Source organism: Micromys minutus (genome assembly GCF_963924665.1).
Source record: "Micromys minutus genome assembly, chromosome: 16".
Lineage (NCBI taxonomy): Eukaryota > Metazoa > Chordata > Mammalia > Rodentia > Muridae > Micromys > Micromys minutus.
This window is the reverse complement of record NC_137985.1, coordinates 4,699,842-4,717,520: the sequence shown is the minus strand read 5'-3', so window position 1 is coordinate 4,717,520 and position 17,679 is coordinate 4,699,842. Positions and strand designations below refer to the sequence as shown.

At 39.8% G+C, this 17,679-nt stretch overlaps 1 protein-coding gene across 1 annotated transcript; it reads right to left on the bottom strand.

The window, feature by feature from the left end:
• Positions 1 to 436: 436 nt before the first annotated feature.
• On the bottom strand, positions 437 to 17,090 carry MMP27 (matrix metallopeptidase 27; the record flags this gene model as incomplete). Its single annotated transcript, XM_080930132.1, is given in 12 exon segments — positions 437 to 550; positions 7,526 to 7,668; positions 8,943 to 9,046; positions 9,710 to 9,869; positions 10,533 to 10,663; positions 11,477 to 11,597; positions 11,773 to 11,934; positions 14,760 to 14,891; positions 14,975 to 15,123; positions 16,206 to 16,303; positions 16,305 to 16,472; positions 16,989 to 17,090. Coding segments are annotated over 12 exon segments (1,584 nt in total).
• Positions 17,091 to 17,679: the final 589 nt, after the last annotated feature.

The following is a 17,679-nucleotide window of genomic DNA, read 5'->3' as shown; positions in this document are numbered from 1 at the left end:
TTTAAAACAACTCTCTAGGTAACTTGGACACACACACATACACACACACACACACACACACACACACACACACACTCACAGCCATTTCAGAATTGAGCAGAGAAAAGGAGTTAGGGGGCAAACAGTGCTCGGGAATTTACTAGACATCTGTCAGACCCCACCCTCCCAAGATTTCGACTTAATTGCAAAACAATTAAGTCCTTCTTTTCTGTTGATTCTTGCTGCATTGGTGATTCAGAATCTCAACTTTAAAACAGTTAAATTTGGAAAGATGCACCCTATTCACCTTAGTGAGGTGAAAGCCACCAGCTTCTAAACTGTGGATTAAGAAGAGGGCTAGGCAACCCCAGGTCAATCCCTGCACTTTCTAGGGTCAACCACTTTAGCTGGCTCAACAGCAGTCAGGGAGGGAGAGTCTTGGTTCTTCCTAGGACCGCTAGACGGCAGCACTAGACTTCAGCTTCCACATGAAACAGGAAGCCTGCACAGCCAGGCTCTGCTGTCTGGTACCAACTTCCAGCTTTCGATGTTTCATAATCCTTAGAGTACCCTGTGAGGCAGTTATGCCTTAGGTATTAAAATTTATATGTACACAGTGTGGGGCGCTGCCTGCACATTCTCCATTACAAGATGGCTCTGACATCTGGCTGGAGTTAGCAGTAAACAAGTCATGTGTGCACGCGCTGGGTAACTTTCCACTCCTTGAGCTCTGCCTCTCCCGTGGCGTCATATGACCTGATGAGTTTCAACCAATCAGGGGGCTCCACGTCCAAGGCAAGGACTGATTCCTATATAAGGGGACGGGCTAGATAGTTTGGGGTCTTCGCTTCTACTTGATGTAAGCTTATGCTCTGCCTCTCGAGAACATTAAAGCTATACCGCAGAAGAATCCTATTTCGTGTGCCGCGTCGTTCTTGCAGGCGAGACGGTTGCGCGGGACAACACAGTATCCTCTTTTTTAGACTACATAAAGCAGTTGTTTATTACCTTAAAGTTCTCAACCATCATTTATACTGTGTAGGCTTGTGCTTATCTGAACAAACACAAGGGATATTGAAGACACATGCAAGCCATGATTTACTTCTTTGTTTCACTTCAACACGTGTTGCAGTAAACACCCTGACAAGAAGCAAGTTGGGGAAGGGAGGGTTTATTTGGCTAACACTTCCAAGTCATCGAGGGAATTCAGGGGAAAGCAGGACATTGAAGCAAATGGTGAAGGAACATGGCTTGCTGGCTCACTCACAAGCTCAGCTAGCTTTGTTCTTAATGACCTGCCTAAGGGTGGTGCCATGCACAGTGGAGTAATCTGAGCAATGTCTCACAGACATGCTTGCAGGCCAATTCTCAATGGAGGCTTTTTTCTCAGAGATAACTAGGACAGATACTGTTCTAACTATAGAGAAGCCAAAGATACATCTCCTATAAGGTGTGTGTGTGTGTGTGTGTGTGTGTGTGTGTGTGTGTGTGTGTGTGAGCGTGCGCGCACATGTGAGTGTGCAATAGAAGCTAAAACAAATAACCTGCAACAGAAAGAAAAGTATAAATTGAAGGCAGAGATTGTCATATAGGAAGGATTTGTGGTCAAGAGAAGATGTCCCAGCAAACAAAGAATGCAAAGACAAGCCTCATCTTTGCCATTGGTGAACATACAGCTTAGTTTTTTTCTCTGTCACCAGGTGGATGAAGAACTTCTGTGTTTTCTTCCTTTCTTTGAAAGGTTAAAAACCACACAAGATCACAGACATGCAAAGAAGTTAGTGAAATACAATGTAAAAAGCACAGTTTAATATTTCCACAGTGTGGTTCCGCTCAGAAACCCATAGCACAGCTCTCAGTCATTTGCTCTGTGAGAGCAGGGTGAAGCTTCTGTAGTGCTGTTTTACTGTTTCTGAGGTGTGGAGAACTGTTTGTTCACTCCAGGGAGAGTTAATGTTAGACTAAAGCAGTGGTTCTCAACCTTCTTAATGCTGGGACCCTTTAATACTGTTCCTCACGTTGTAGTGACCCCTAACCATAAAATTAGTTTGTTGCAACTTTATAACTATAGTTTTGCTATTGTTATGAACCATAATTTAAATATCTGATATGCTAGGCCCCAATAGGTCATGACTCACAGGCTGAGAACCATTAAAGAACTCCATTCATGTCAGCATTGCAAACCAGCTTAAGACTTACAGGGGTGTGGGTGAGGAATTATTTAGAAGAGTATGGATGACTACAAACAGAGGCATCACTAAGAAGTTCTGCCAGAGCATGGATGAAGAAGAGCCTTGGATGGTGTTAGTGTTCCTGCTCCCGTTCTTATCTTTCCATCCCCTGTATACTCTGTGACCCCAGAAGCCAGGTGCAGCTGCTGAAAACACTGGCATAAGAGGCTGTACAACTGAACTCTTGGGCAGGGGTGAGCAACCCTCCCATTTACTTCTATAAGGAAAAGCTAATTGTGGGTCCTGTGAGGCTCTGTGAATGTGGGCAAGCATAGCTGTATTGACTGTAGGTAACACTGGCTTGTCACGGTTGGAGAGCTGAGTTCCATAGCTCGTGGGTTCTTCAGAACCTCTTTGTTGATTGCCTTCTGCAGGAATGTCTTCATGAGTGGACCTTGGTGTCAGGGTCAGCATCATCTGGGTTGCCACTGCTTGTCCTTTGCAACATTAGAGGATTGCTTAATTGGAAATGCAGTATATTTCTCTTTTCTTTACACACATTGAGAAAAGAAACCATAGCAACAGTGAAATCAGAACACTGTGAAACATGTTGCAAAAGAGCCTAGAAGACATTGCAACAGAGCCTGCTGGGTTGCGCTGCAAGTCCACCAGCAAACAAAAAAGTCAGTTTTTTTTTGAACAACTTTATTTTAAAAACAAAGATAAATGTACAAATTTTAAACATTTTTGCATAAAAGTATATGAATACATTTTTGTCAGTGCTTGGCTTTTTTTTTTTTTTTTTTTTTTTGCAAAGGTTTGATAGTGTGCATTAAGGTCTTACTAGTTACAATGAGCATAAAGTACATGTAAAACAGGATGTAACCCATAATTAGTCAAATTTTTCTTGGTGTGTAAGGATTGAACATAATGTTTTTTTCTTTTCTGTTTTTTTTTTTTCTTGAACTTCACACAGTCTGTGAGATGTTTATGGGGTATTCAGAGTGTTTTGGGGTTAGTATCCCATTATCAGTGACTGCATATTATGTCTGTTCTTTTGTGACTGTGTTATCTCACTCAGGATGATATTCTCTAGATGCATCCATTTTTTTTTTTTTAAGAATTCCGTTAAGTCATTGTTTCTGATAGCTGAGTAATACTCCATTGTGTAAATGCACCATAATTTTTGTATCCATTCATCTACTGAAGGACATCTGGGTTCTTTCCAGCTTCTGGTTATTATAAATAGGGCTGCTATGAACATTGTGGTGCATGTGTCTTTGTTGTATATTGGCCTGTCTCTGGGGTATATGCCCAGAAGTGGAATAACTGGATCTTAAGGTAGTACTATGTCCAGTTTTCTGAGGAATCGCCAGACTGATTTCCAGACAGGTTGTACCAGTTTACAACCCACCAACAGTGGAGAAGTGTTCCTCTTTCTCCGCATTCTTGCCAGCATCTGCTGTCATCTGAGTTTTGGATCTTGGCCAATCTGACTGGTGTGAGGTGGAATCTCAGGGTTGTTTTGATTTGCATTTCCCTGATGGCTAAGGATGTTGAGCACTTCCTTAGATGCTTTTCAGCCATTTGATATTCCTCAATTGAGAACTTTTTATTTAGCTCTGTACACCATTTTTTAATAGGGTTGTTTGATTCTCTGGTGTCTAGGTTTTTGAGTTCTTTGTATACCTTGGATATTAGGCCTCTATCTGATGTGGAGTTGGTAAAGATCTTTTCCCATTCTGTTGGCTGTCGTTTTGTTTTCATGACAATGTCCTTAGCCTTACAGAAACTGTGCAATCTCATTAAGTCCCATTTGTCAATCTTTGACCTTAAAGCATGAGCCATTGGTGTTCTGTTCAGGAAATTTTCCCCTGTGCCTATGTGTTCTAAGGTTTTCCCTACTTTCTCATATAATAGTTAGGTGTTTTGTTTTGTTTTTTGTTTTTGTAGAAAGAAGCTTGGTGAGTGGGGTCTCCTGTTATTCCAGGGACCTATCTTTTAGGTCCATTTGGCTTATAGCATCAGTTAGACCAGCATTATACCTGCCTATTAGTGAGAGTCTGGTATTGAAGTCTTCTACTATCAGTGTGTGAGGTCAGTATCTGATTTAAGTTGTAGTAGAGTCTCCTTTATGAACTTGGGTGCTCTTATGCTTGGTGCATAGATGTTAAGAATTGAAATGTCCTTAGTGGAGTTTTCTTTTGATGAGTATGAAGTATCCTTCCCTATCTCTTCTGATTAGCTATGGTCAGAAGTCTATTTTTTCATCTATTAAAATGGGTATACCAGCTTGCTTCTTGGGTTAATTTGCTTGGAATATCTTTTTCCATCCTTTTACCATGAGGTGCTGTCTATCTTTGATGTTAATGTATGTTTCTTGGAGGCAGCAGGAGGATAGATTTGTTTGAATGCAGTATGCTAGTCTGTGTCTTTTTACTGAGGAATTGAAGGTGTTGATATTGAGAGTCATCAAGGAGCAGTATCTATTGATTCCTTTTATTTTCTTATAATGGTGTGGGCTTCCCAACCATTTGATTTGCTGGTCTCAAACAACTTATATTTTTTTGGTTTCTAGGATATGGTCAACATGATTGGGTTGAAGTTTTTCTATTAGCTCCTTTTGTAGAGATGAAGTCATAGATAGATTAGGCACTGATTAAACTGTTTTTATTCTGGAGTGGTTTTTTTTCTTCATTAATTGTGATTCAAAGTTTTTCTGGGTATAGGATTCTAGACTGGCATCTATGGTCTTAGAGATTATAGAATATCTCTCCAGGCCTTCTGGCTTTTAGAGTTTCCACTAAGAAGTCAGGTGCAGTTCTAACAGGTCTGCCTTTATATGTTGTTCGGTCTTTCTCACTTAAACTCTTAATATTCTTTCTTTGCTCTGTACATTTAGCATTTTGATTCTTATGTGGTCAGGGAACTTTCTTTCTGGTTTAGTATGTTCATAAACTTCTTGTACTCTGGTCATTATCTCTTAATTTAGGTTATGGAGATTTTTTTCTGTGATTTTATCAAACATATTTTCTGTTCCTTTGATCTAGGTTTCTTTTCCGTCCTCTATTCCCATTATCATATTTTTGGTATTTTCGTAGTGCCCCATATCTCCTGGATGTTTTGTGCCTGGATGTATTTTATATTTAACTGAAGTATCCAATTTTTCCTACATTGTTTTCATTACCCAAGAGTCTCTCCTCTGTTGCTGAGGCTTATCTCTGAGGTTTTTGTTTGATTTTTCAAATCTTTCATTTCTAGTTTTACATCATTTTTTAAGTGACCTATTTCTACTTTCTGTCATTATTTTTTTCTGTTTTTTTATTCCACTATTTGTTTGTGTTTTTACAGAACTCATTAAGGTCTTTATTTATATATGATTTTAAGGTCCTTGGACATATACTAGCTATTTTGAAGTTTTTGCCTTTTGCTTTGACTATATCATGGTTCTCAGGGCTGTAGTAGGCTACTGTGCTCTGGTGGAGACATATATTGTCTTGGTTTTGATGATTGTGTATTTGAGTTTCTGATGATTGTGATTGTAGGTATAGATATGTGGTCTTGTTTTGGCCAGAAATGAAAAGTGCAAGACAATTCTGAAAATAAATGCACTCCCTACTTTATTGATTAAATTTAATATTGTAAGCAGAAAAAAGTGAGCCAAAAATGAGCAGATCAGAAGGTTTAAATCAAATCTGGCTTTCTGGATAAGGAAGCCATAAACCCTAAGAGAATCACAAATTGAGGCCAAATAGGACACTTTGCTCTGTGAGCTGTCCTCACATGTGAAGGCTCATTGTTGTATCTTGTTTGTAGTGTTTTTTTAAAAATTCATTTTGTATAGGTTAGACTCAGAGTCATTTGAATCAGTAGCAAGTTGATTCTTGTTTCTCTATAACTTTGGATAGATCATTGTGTGATAAGTAGACAGAGAACTAAAGTTTAAGACGTTTTGACTAGCATGCTAAATATAGTGCTTAGGTTTTTCCCCAGTGCCTTCTATCCACAGCCAGTATCTGAAGAGTTTACTCATGCTAAACAGTGGAAAGGTTACAATAAGTTTCTCTCTTTGCTTTCAAGGTAGAGAAAATTTAAATATGTCCTTTATTAATTAATTTTTGATTTGTTTGACTTGCTCAGATCTTCTGAGAAAACAACTACTGTCAGCACAGTCTTCTTCAGGCTTCTTTTCATACCTGCTCACATGGGACAAAGAACGTGTTGAGTTCTCTATACCTATTTTTTTTTATTTGATACATTCTCAGTATATCAGCCCAACAGAAACAACTTTGGCTGATAATCTCCTAACTTCTGGATGAGAAAATGTACTCAGAACTAAGTATTTTACCTCGAGGACAGGAGAATACAGCCTGATTGCATGAGCTCACTAACTCAGTCATGCTTTGTAGGACCAAGGGAAATGAACTTTTTATCTGCAGGTTCAGGTGATGCCCACATGTCTTGAGCATATGTATTTCTTATATATGAGATCATGTGCACAAAGCTCAATTTATTATTATATAAGAATAATTAAATACATTGGGCAACGTTTGGACATCTAGAAGGAACATCTCTTTCCTATTCTAGTCCCTTAATTGTTAGACACTTGCTTTAAGTGTAACATACTTTCTATCTTACCTAGGCTCTTCAGCCTACTTCTGGGAGGTGAAATGGCTTATTTAATTAATGAGTCCAAAGTGCTTATGGGATGAGGGATGCAGTTTACTGGGCTTCTTAACTGGGCTCCAGAGGACCAAATACAATGCAGTCCTAATGATTGGATTAAAACTTGGCTTTAGTGTTTAGTTTTAAGACATGTTTTACTTTTTCATGTTTGCAAAGCATTAATTAGACTTAAAATAAGTGAGAGATTTTTTTCTTATATAAAACCCTACTGTTAGAAGAATCAGATACTCTAACTGGTTGGTAACTGGTTACCCAGCTGAAAAATAGTAGAATTAAGAATTTGCTGTTTAAAAATGTGACTTAACTATTTTACTTATTTTCATTTCATTTTAAGCATATAGCTGCTTGCTTGCATGAATGAATATCTGTGTACTATGTGTGTGCAGTGCCCTCAGAAGCCAGAGAGGGCATCATATTTCCCTGGGCTTGGAGTTATAGACAGTTGTGGACTACCCTGTGGGCGCTGAGAAAAAACCCTGGGTCCTCCGAAAGAGCAGCCAGTGCTCTTAACCCTTCAGTCATCTTTACCACTCTTGAGTCTTTTTGAGGCAGAGTTCAGGTTAAAAGATTTGTTTTGATTTATTTGTAGCATTTATTGTTAACTATATTTTTGTCAGCACATGAACAGTACTGAAAATAAGCAAGCTTATACTTTTATGATGTAATATCACTGTACCAACTGAATGTACTTTTCCTTTGACACTGACATTGAATGATGAGTTTAAGGGTTCACTACACAGGAAATAAGTGTTAGTTTTCGTAACTTGGATGATATTTTTCACCTTGATGTCATACTCAAATTGCCTCGACCCATAGAAAAAATAGAAGAAGCCTAGAAGGAAAGAGGTGTGGTGAGTTATCTTGTACAACACAAACTTTTCCCCTGCATCATGATTTTATGATCATAGAATCAATATCACTGTGAAGAAAAATGATACTGTAGATACTGTAGTTTGCTTTCAACGCACTCCATGGGAATCACTTAGGAAAAAGCCAACACAAGTATCAAAAGGTCTCTGAGTGCGGTAGGAAGTCCTTGGCTCTCATGTTCGATTTCAACAAGGTATCACAATGAGGGGGAAAGAAGAGCCATTTGAGTTTGTCCTTGAATTCACTACCCTTATTTCTATAGATGTGTAACATATGTATCTATTTCAGGTTTTTTGAATTCTGTTTAGAGATCATGGAGATAATTAATTCAGCATTCAAATGTTTTTAAAAATTATCATTATGTGTGTGTGTGTGTGTGCATGCGTGCCATGCCATGGTATGTGTGTGGTGGTTAGAGAACAACTTTGTGGATTTGGTTTATCTCCATCTCCATGTAAATTTTGGTCATTAGCATGTACTGCTGAGACCTTTACCCACTAAACCCTCTCAATGGTCCTTAAACAATTGTTTTAGACTATGAGTTATTTGATGGCCCAGGCCATTGTGTTTGAAAATCTTGTATCTGGACATTGTGTATTAAGTTGCCTAAGATTCTGGGCTGAGGGATATAGCACAGTGACAGAACATTTGCATAGTACAAGAAGAACTCTCAGCTCAACTCACAGTATAGCTAAGAACTTTAAACTAAGCAAACCCCAATCAACCAACCACCAACCAACCAACCAACCAACCAACCAACCAACCAACCAACCAAAAAACCAATTGCTAAACAATTTTTAAAAATTTCCTGGGTCTCATCATAATCTCACTGCCTAAAATACTTGAAGCATAGTTTTTCATAAATGAACTCCAAGCTAGCTATCTTAAACTATATATGTATAAGTTATGAATGTATATAATATATATGTATGTATGTATGTATATGTCTATGTATACGTTTAGAAATCATTCATCTTGTGAGTTTAGTTTTCTTTCACATATTTGGGGCTCTTTTAGATCTTAGATCAGGATAACTTAAATTAATTTTAGTACTTTCTGCATAGAGTAAAATAGCATCTCAGAGTTCAGTTCCGAACTTTTTGGCTCAGCTTGATAATGTCTACAGGGGTAATGTCTATCAACCAGTCTATGTACTTGAGAATGGTAACACTCTGCTAAAATCAAATACTAGCTCTTTGTGCTGTCTTTTATTATAGTGGAGGCATTGGCACTCACCGTTACGTTGGAAAACAGCATCCACACGGAGGCCAATTCCTGGGAAGTGCTTCACTGTCCTCTGTGGGAATCCTTTGTCCATTGCTTGTGCAATCTCATCATACCTGTGTGCAAAGATTTCAAAGACTTTTTTCTTTTCGATATCTGTTTGGTGAGCTTAATCTCTCTACTACCCAGTTTAGAGTCATTATGGGAACTGAGCAGGCCTGGTAGAGAAAAACATCTAATTGGGCAAATGATAAATAGGGCCATGGTAGAGATCATGTTACCGTGTGTGTGTGTGTGTGTGTGTGTGTGTGTGTGTGTGTGTGTGTGTGCTCAGATGCCACTGCATCCAACTTTTGACGTATTTCTGGGAATGAATTTATGTTCTTACAATTGTAAGATACATGGTTTATTGACTGAACCACCCCCCCAGCCTCTACTTACCATCTCCAAGGAAAAGGGCCACAGTATCTGTCAGAGTACTTCCTGAAGAACTGTTAAATCAAGTGGAAGCTCACCTTGTACCTCTTCTAGATTCTGACTGGCTATGCTTCTGCCATTGACAATTTGGTCGGTATCAATATTCTTATTATTTTTATTGTTTTTATTTAAGCTGGACAGAGTTTATTAGATTCATTCAAACATCTTAGTTTGATAAGTGTCATATACTGGATATTGCCTTTAACACAGTTCACTCTGAGTTTGTAGATTTGTTTTGTTTTGTCTATATTGGGGTAATGCTGTCATGGATATATTTCTCTCTAATCAAACAACAGAGTTACCTCCAGCACCAGATGCCAACAAAAAAGAAGGTTTTCCTTGTATTATGATCACAGATGGCTGCATCAATTTTCTTCACTTGTCTTGGAAACCCGAGTGTGTGGATGGATTTGGGGTAATCAGTTAAGACAGAATCCCCCCTTATCACCCAGAAATGCTCATCTAGAGAGAGAAAGGTCTATCATCAGATATCTTCTGCTCTGTGTCTTACAGGGAGAAAGAGATGACTTGTGAAGTTTGAAAATAATTGGAAACTCAGTTTCTCTCAGCACTTAGTCCAGTAACCTCATGCCTCAATTGTGCTTCTTTTCTTGCCCTATTTATTTTTATTTGCTAAGTGTAACACTCCTATAAAAGGGAACATAAAAGTGAGATAGGTTGTTTGAAAAAAAGAATGGACTTGTATAGTTTTAAAAAATGATTTATTTTTGTGAATGGATATTTTGTCTACATGTGTGTTTGTATATTATGTATGTGACTGGTGTCCATGAAGGCTAAAAGAGAGCATCAAATTCCCTAGCACTATTGTTAACCTCCATGTGGGTGCTGGGAAAACCCAGGTCCTCAGAAAGAGTAGCCAGTTCTCTTGACTGCTGACCAGCTCTCAGCTTTTATAGTTTTTCATTACAAAAGTTTAGTGAATTTTGGATGATAGAAATTGTCACAACCATAGAAAGAAACCTATCTGATTGTCACTTATGAGGGGGAACCTAAATTAGGGGAGAAACCCTGTCCCAAAATGCATGATTAAGACTGTATTTTACAGAAATACTCATTGTCTTTTTAGAAAAGAGGAGGAAGAGGAAATGTGACTGACAAATTTACCTTTAAAAACAAAGACTTCATCTCTGGGGCTTTCACAGGCAGCCTGAAGATCAGCTGGCAGGGATGGCCAGAAGGAATCAACAAACTCAAACTCAGCACCAGTCATATCTGAGTAGATCCTCCATAAGTCCCTGTGTCAAACACAAAACCCTTCATAGCTTCTGCGTCCACCAACAGGTTTCAGTTTTAGGTTTGTGGTGTGTGGTACATACATGTTCACATATGTGGAGGCACACATGTGAATGCACGTGTGTGCCTATGTGTGGAGGTTGCAGGTTGTACTTGGATGCCTTCTTGAGGAAGAGTTTCTTGCTGATGTACTGATACATGCCCAGAATCTGCCTTTTTAGGTGGGTAGAAATTCTAAATTTTAGTATATGGAGGATTTCCAGGGTATAAATACTTCCAACATAGATAGTTTCAACAAGATGTGAACTGATGTGAAAAATTCCCCAAAGTTTAACACTAGGCTCCTGAAATCTGCTATAAATTGACTTTAAAACACTTTTCAGATTAGTGTTCATTTGATCAAAAAGTTATTGAAAATAGACTTTATATCATACTCTCTGGTAATTTAAATCTGCTGTAAGGTTTTGTTTTGTTTTGTTTTTTGAGACAGGATTTCTCTGTGTAGCCCTGGCTGTCTTGGGATTTACCCCATAGACCAGGCTGTCCTCAGACTCAGAGATCTGCCTGCCTCTGGGTCCCAAGTTTGGGAAATAAAGGCATGCACCAGTACTACCCAGATATATTTGCTTTAAATATTTAAAACTAATTTGCCAAGCAAATATGAGATGTGTGGTTCTAGTAAAACATTTATATTGCATGTGCATTTAAAAATGTGAATGGCACATGCTCTCACAGAGACCAGGAGCCCCTGTTTATTCCGAGTTCCTTTAAACAAAATCTTCATAACAAGTTGGGTGGCAAGGGAATAGGTTTACCTGCTTTTAAAGAACATGACTTCCCTGTGGAAGGTAGTGATAGCATCAAAAGTCAAGTTGGGGTCACACACATGGGATTCAGTGTTTCTGTTTGGTTTGGTGGGTACTTTAGGTGGACTTCCTTTAGTGAGAAAAGAAAAGATTATTCAGAAGGTACAGGAACTATGTCCTCACCAGCGTCTTACCTAAGTACATGTTTGCTTCACAACAATATTTCAGGAATCAACCCTCTCAGTTTCCTCTCTGAGAAGCTTTCTGTTTAGTTACCATACATGCAGCTCCACAATGCTACTCACCGTAGATGGACTGGATCCCATCAATATCATCCTGAGAAAGTGGGTATTTGTTAGGATCCAGGGAGACATAATTGGGGAACATCAAGGCTGTTTGATCATTGGAATGGGAGAGCCCCAGAGAGTGACCAAATTCATGAGCAGCCACGATAAACAAATTGAATCCTTGATAAAAGCAGAAAACATGACTGTGTGTTGGTGAAGAAATTTAACCCAGGAGGGAGATGGCTTGAGACTACACACTCAGAAATAAGTGCCGTCACACAGCCCTCTGACCTTTCTTCCCAGCCTTGAGTTTTCTCTCATTTACCCTGGGCCAGCCACTTCATAACACCTTCATCTCTTATGTGCACTAAGTTCTTTTTTATACCTGTCTTAAGACTTCCATCCCTTTTATGTTTTCCTGTTGAGACAGGGCCTCATGTATCTCTGTATCTTAGTCAGGGTTTCTATTCTTGCACAGAGAAGCAAGTTGGGGAGGAAAGGGTTTATTCAGCTTATACTTTCACATGGTGTTTATCACCAAAGTAAGTCAAGACCTTCAAGCAGGTCAAGAAGCAGGAGCTGATGCAGAGGCCATGGAGAGATGTTACTTACTGGCTTGCTTTCCCTGGCTTGCTCAGCTTTCTTTACTATAGAACCCAGGTCTACCAGCCCAGGGATGGCACCACCCACAATGGGCTGGGCCCTCCCCCCTTGATCACTGGTTGAGAAAATGCCTTACAGCTGGATCTCATGGAGGCATTTCCTCTACTGAGGCTCCTTTCTCTGTGATAACTCCAGCTTGTGTGAAGTTGACATAAAACCAGCCAGTACACTCTCTTTGGCCTCCAATCCACTGTATAACCAAGGATTATCTTCACCTCCTGATCCTTCAGCATTGACTTCCCAGGTGCTGGGATTACAGGCATCACTATCACACCCAGTTCATTCCATACTGGAGATTGAACCTTATGCACACCAGAAAATACTCTTTCAGCTGAGATGTATCTCCAGCTCAGTGGATTCATTTTTATTGCTCAGTCAGGGTATGCTCTCTACAGCTCTCTTCCACTCCAAAGCTGTATAATACAATGGACAGACATCAACAGGGACAGATGGAAACTATTTTTGAACTGCTCACCTATGCAGAGCTTATTTTAAGGCTATATTGATCTTATTTCTTGGAAAACCCAGCCTTGATAAACTTAGATTACAACTCTGTCCTCTTAAAGAGTTCATCTCACACACCCTTTTCAGTAGAGGGCTTGAAGCAATGCACGGAGGAGCAGTTAACACTAATTGGCTAAGGATAGTCAGATGGAGAAATCTTCCATTTCTGCTTCTGGATATGAAAGAGAATCATGTTAAAAAAAAGCTTGCCAATCCTGATTCTGGCAAGTGCTTAGGCTACTTTTTACAATTGATTGAGCACACACATGCAGGCTTTGTACCATGATGGAAACCAAGAAAATGGTGCTTATCCCTCAGTGGATGATACACAGAGAAGTGTTCACCCCACCTCTCAGATTTGAGTGCAGTGTTTCTCCTTCACCCCAGTCCGTAATGCTAACTCACGTGGCATTGGTCACAGCTCATCTCAGATTCCCACTGTTGCCTGAGGCTTAGCCAGCACTGACCTCTAGATCTGTCTCAGTAGTACTTGGGAGAAAAAGAGCTTCTTGTGCTCCAGTGGATAGAGTGATCAGGGTGTGTCTATAGAAACTAAAACTGACACGCAAGCAGAGTGTTTGGACTCATGGAGTCAGGAATGATCTGCAGCGTTGTGTGCTGCCCATAGGAAGGCCATGACCTATATACTTCCTGGGATAAGGAAGGCCGTGACCTATATAGTGCCCTGGGATCATGGAGGCCAGATCTCCTCCCCAAATTGTTGAATTAGTGACAGGAGCAAAGGGTAGTGAGAGACAAGGGTTACTGAGTCTTCTCTCTGCTTAATAAACACAGCATTACTATAGTGAAAGTTGGGTGTTTTGTTTAAAAAGTAACAGTTCACTGAAGCTGGAGAGATTGGTTAAACACTTATGGGCACCAGCTGATGTTCCAGAGGATATGAGTTAAATTCCTAGGACTTGCAAACTCTTATTCCAGGGGATCTGCTGTGCTCTTCTGGCCTCTGAAATCATCAAGCATACATGTGGTACACAGGCATACATGCAAGCAAAATATATACATCACACACACACACACACACACACACACACACACACACACACACACACACTCTCACACACACACACACACTCACACACACACACACACTCACACACACACACACACACTCACACACACACACACACACATACTCACACACACACACACACACACACACACACACAAACATGTTCAATGCTGTTACGTCCATCAAAGAAATAACATCAACTTAGTTGCCTTAAAGGACTAGATCAAATATAAGAACTAGGGTCTAATAATTTGCAGATTGGGGGAGGTGGTTAGTTGAGAAATTCTATGCTTTCAAATTGATCTTTATGGGAGATAAACCCACAAAATATTCCTTAACTCCAGGCTTTAACCCAGTGTTCTAGCTCTGGATGACTACAGCCATTGATTCAGTGTGCAGCCTTCAACTGAATGTGGGGGTTAAAGAAACACACAGGATTGCAGAGGCTGCAAGGATGGAACTTTTGAGCAAATCTCTGGGGTTCACATAACACACGTTGCACAGCTTTGTGTACATCGTGGACCAGCAGGACTGTGGAAATTAGTAGCGCTGTGTTAACTGTGTTAAGTAGTGCATGAGCAAATGGAAAACACTGTTCTTAAACCAGGATTACTAACATGTGAGAACTCCAGATGAAGACTATGGGAACACAACCATTGTTAATGGTTGTAAGTCACCCTGGTAGTGTGATCTGATGATATAGAATACTATGTGAGAAATTGGGGAATTTGGATGTGAAAGGCAGATAACTGTACAGATGACTGTTTTTAGATTTATACAATTTTCTTACAGTGAAAACTAGTCTCACCTTTCCCATCCTTGGCTGTCCATGTTTCATCTTCATCAAAGTGGGTGTCACCACCTAGACCCAGACCAGGAGGAAAGGCATGGCCGAGTACTCCCAGAGGACCATCAAAGTGATGAGGACACCAGCCATGTACTGAGAAACAGTTGAAGGGGAGAGAGGTCAGCTTCCTGTGATCTTAGAAGTCACTTCCCCCACTTCCTCACTGCAAGCCTTACCTCCTGTCCTGAAACCTCTCATTACATCTGCGACCCCCTTGGATATCCTGGTGAACATCAGTGGAGTGACCTTGCTCCAAACTTGTAGAGCTTTCTGAGTAGCCTCATCCACATCAGCTCGTGTCATATCAGGAGTGTAGTTCATTATTCTGAAAAAAAAAAAGACAACATCACAGGAACTGTGGCTATGGTAGTTATTTAGTCACCGACTGTAGTGACTTGTAGCTTTGTGCTGTTCTCCAGCTTTATTTAAATGAGACAGTTTTACCTATCCCAACTTGGAATTTCCTTTCTGATGCTGCAATAACACTTCAGACAAATGCAACTTACAAGAGGAAAGGGTTTGTTTGGTTTACACTTCCAGCTCACAGTTCATTAGTAAGGACTGAGGCACGGTGGAAGAACACTACTTGTTGGCTCACTCTCAGGCTTATGTCTAGTTAGTTTCCACCAATGTCTGTGCCTCTGAGTATTTGTATATAAACTACATGTCTGTGGGGACCTGCAGAAGTCAGAAGAGAGCATGCATTTCTTCTGAACTGGAGTGTCATAAGGTTTCAAGCTGTCATGTGTGTACTGGTAATCAAACTTGGGTCCTCAGCAAAATTTCTTAACTGATGAGTCATTTCCTTAACCCCTTAGCTTACTTTTTTTCATTAAATCTCTAGTAGATTCTTATCCATAAATAACTGAGTATATATCATTATACTGGAACCCACCTAAGATATGAGATTTGGTAGCTCTAAAACACACGCACATGCACACTACATGCACACGTACATGCACACGTACATGCACACATCTCAAACACCTTCCTACACATGCATGCATGCTTGGCTGCACACATGCACACTTTCACCCTTACCAACACTCACACCCTTCCCAACTTTCTACACACCTCATTATGCCTCCAGGGCAATGTAGCAGATGGCAGTGTCTTGAGCTCACATGGGAGAAAAAAAGCCTAGAGATTGGAACCTATCTTCTGGAGACAGTTTCCTCTTCAGCCCTAGCTACAGGCACTAGCCTTTCAATTTAGTTTCTTTGTGGTTGAGACGGCAGCTGTAATGCTGCCCACAGCATAGGTCTAATGTGTGGGTGGGACACAGAACTCACAAAGTGCTATGTACTTCGGATGTGTCAGTTAGATAAGCCATCATTGTGGTTGCTTTTTGGAGATTAATTATTTGGGTTAGTTCATGTAAGTCATGTAAGTTGGCAGAAACAGTACCTGTAAGTAAGGTTGAATTTTCTCCACCCAGGGAGTGTGTAGCCATATTGCCCCACATCCGGCACCCCACACTTGGGCATCTTTATGATCTCAAGAGTGTCTGAGCATCTTCATAATCTCAAAAGTGTCTGAATCCAGTTTTCCAGTCACTGTCAATCCAAAAAATTCCTGCATTTCTCGAAGTTTTCCATCCAAGAGATTCCTGTTCTTGTTTTGGACAAGATGACTCCCTTCTATTTCAATCGAGTAATACTGGTTGAGATACACCTGACAGGAAAAACAAGGAAACAGGCTACAGGAGAGCAAATTTCCTCAAATAAAGCAAAGTCGCCTGAAGTCTCCTTTGGCAGCAGGAAGGATAAGAAGGAAATAAATTGAAAGGGGATGAGAAAGGCAAGATGCCGAGGGCAAAGGAAGGAGTTCCCCCTTCTCCTCTTTGATCTCAGGGATCAGTTGTTTTATGAGTGACTAGAATTAGCCAAACCACATACCCATACAATAACTAAGGGCAGCCACTTGGCTTGTTAGGTGCAGAGAAGGTTTACATATTTGTACTGTTCCTTCCATCTTGATATGCTCTTGAAATTCCAGGAGACATCAGAGATGTTTATCTATTTTGCAAACTTACTCTATTTAACCTTAAAATTAGACACATGGAAAGGATCTGATTCTTCTGAGAAACCCTGGGACTCTGCAGGAATGTGTTGTCTTGGAAGGTCCTGAAAGAAGTTGTAAAAGGCATGTTTTATTGCTTGTTGCTGTTAGCATGCATTGAGATCCTACCTGAGCCAGGTGATTCTTCTCCTCATTTTTGTCCTTTCTGTCTGGAGAAAATGCAGAGGAAAGTGTTATAAAATTAACCATCAGAGGCAGAAGAGGCTTCATTCCTGTCTATTCAGTTAAAGCTTGTTTCTGCTTGCATGACACTTAGAAAGCTGACAGTGAGATGTGGCATGAAGTAATCACTTAATTAATAACAGCAAAGCACACTTGCCACAAAGTGTCTCATGATTTCGTTTTCCCCTTAAATAAACTTGGATTTTGCAACCAGAGTTGGTGATTGTTTATCTAGCATAAACAGAGCTCACAATAGCAAGCCCCCAAATTATTCTACTCTTCTCAAAACTGGTAGTCTTCAAACATATGCTGTTACAAATTTGAAATAATTTTATTTGGCAGGAAACACTAGCATATCTTGGGAGTGTGATGGAAAGACATGATGGAATCAGTATTAGTTTAGGTTAAATAAGTACTGTACTGCGATACTATAGTATATCAGTATATACTATACTGATATCTCTATCAGTTCTGGAGATCCTAACTTAAGTTCTAGCCTCCAATGGCAAGTGTTCTACCCACTGAACAACCTCCTAACCTCTATATCTTTAATTCTTTTTTTAAACGACTTTATTTTGCAAAACAAAGATAAATGTAAAGATTTTAAACATTTTTTGCTTAAAATTATACATTTTTG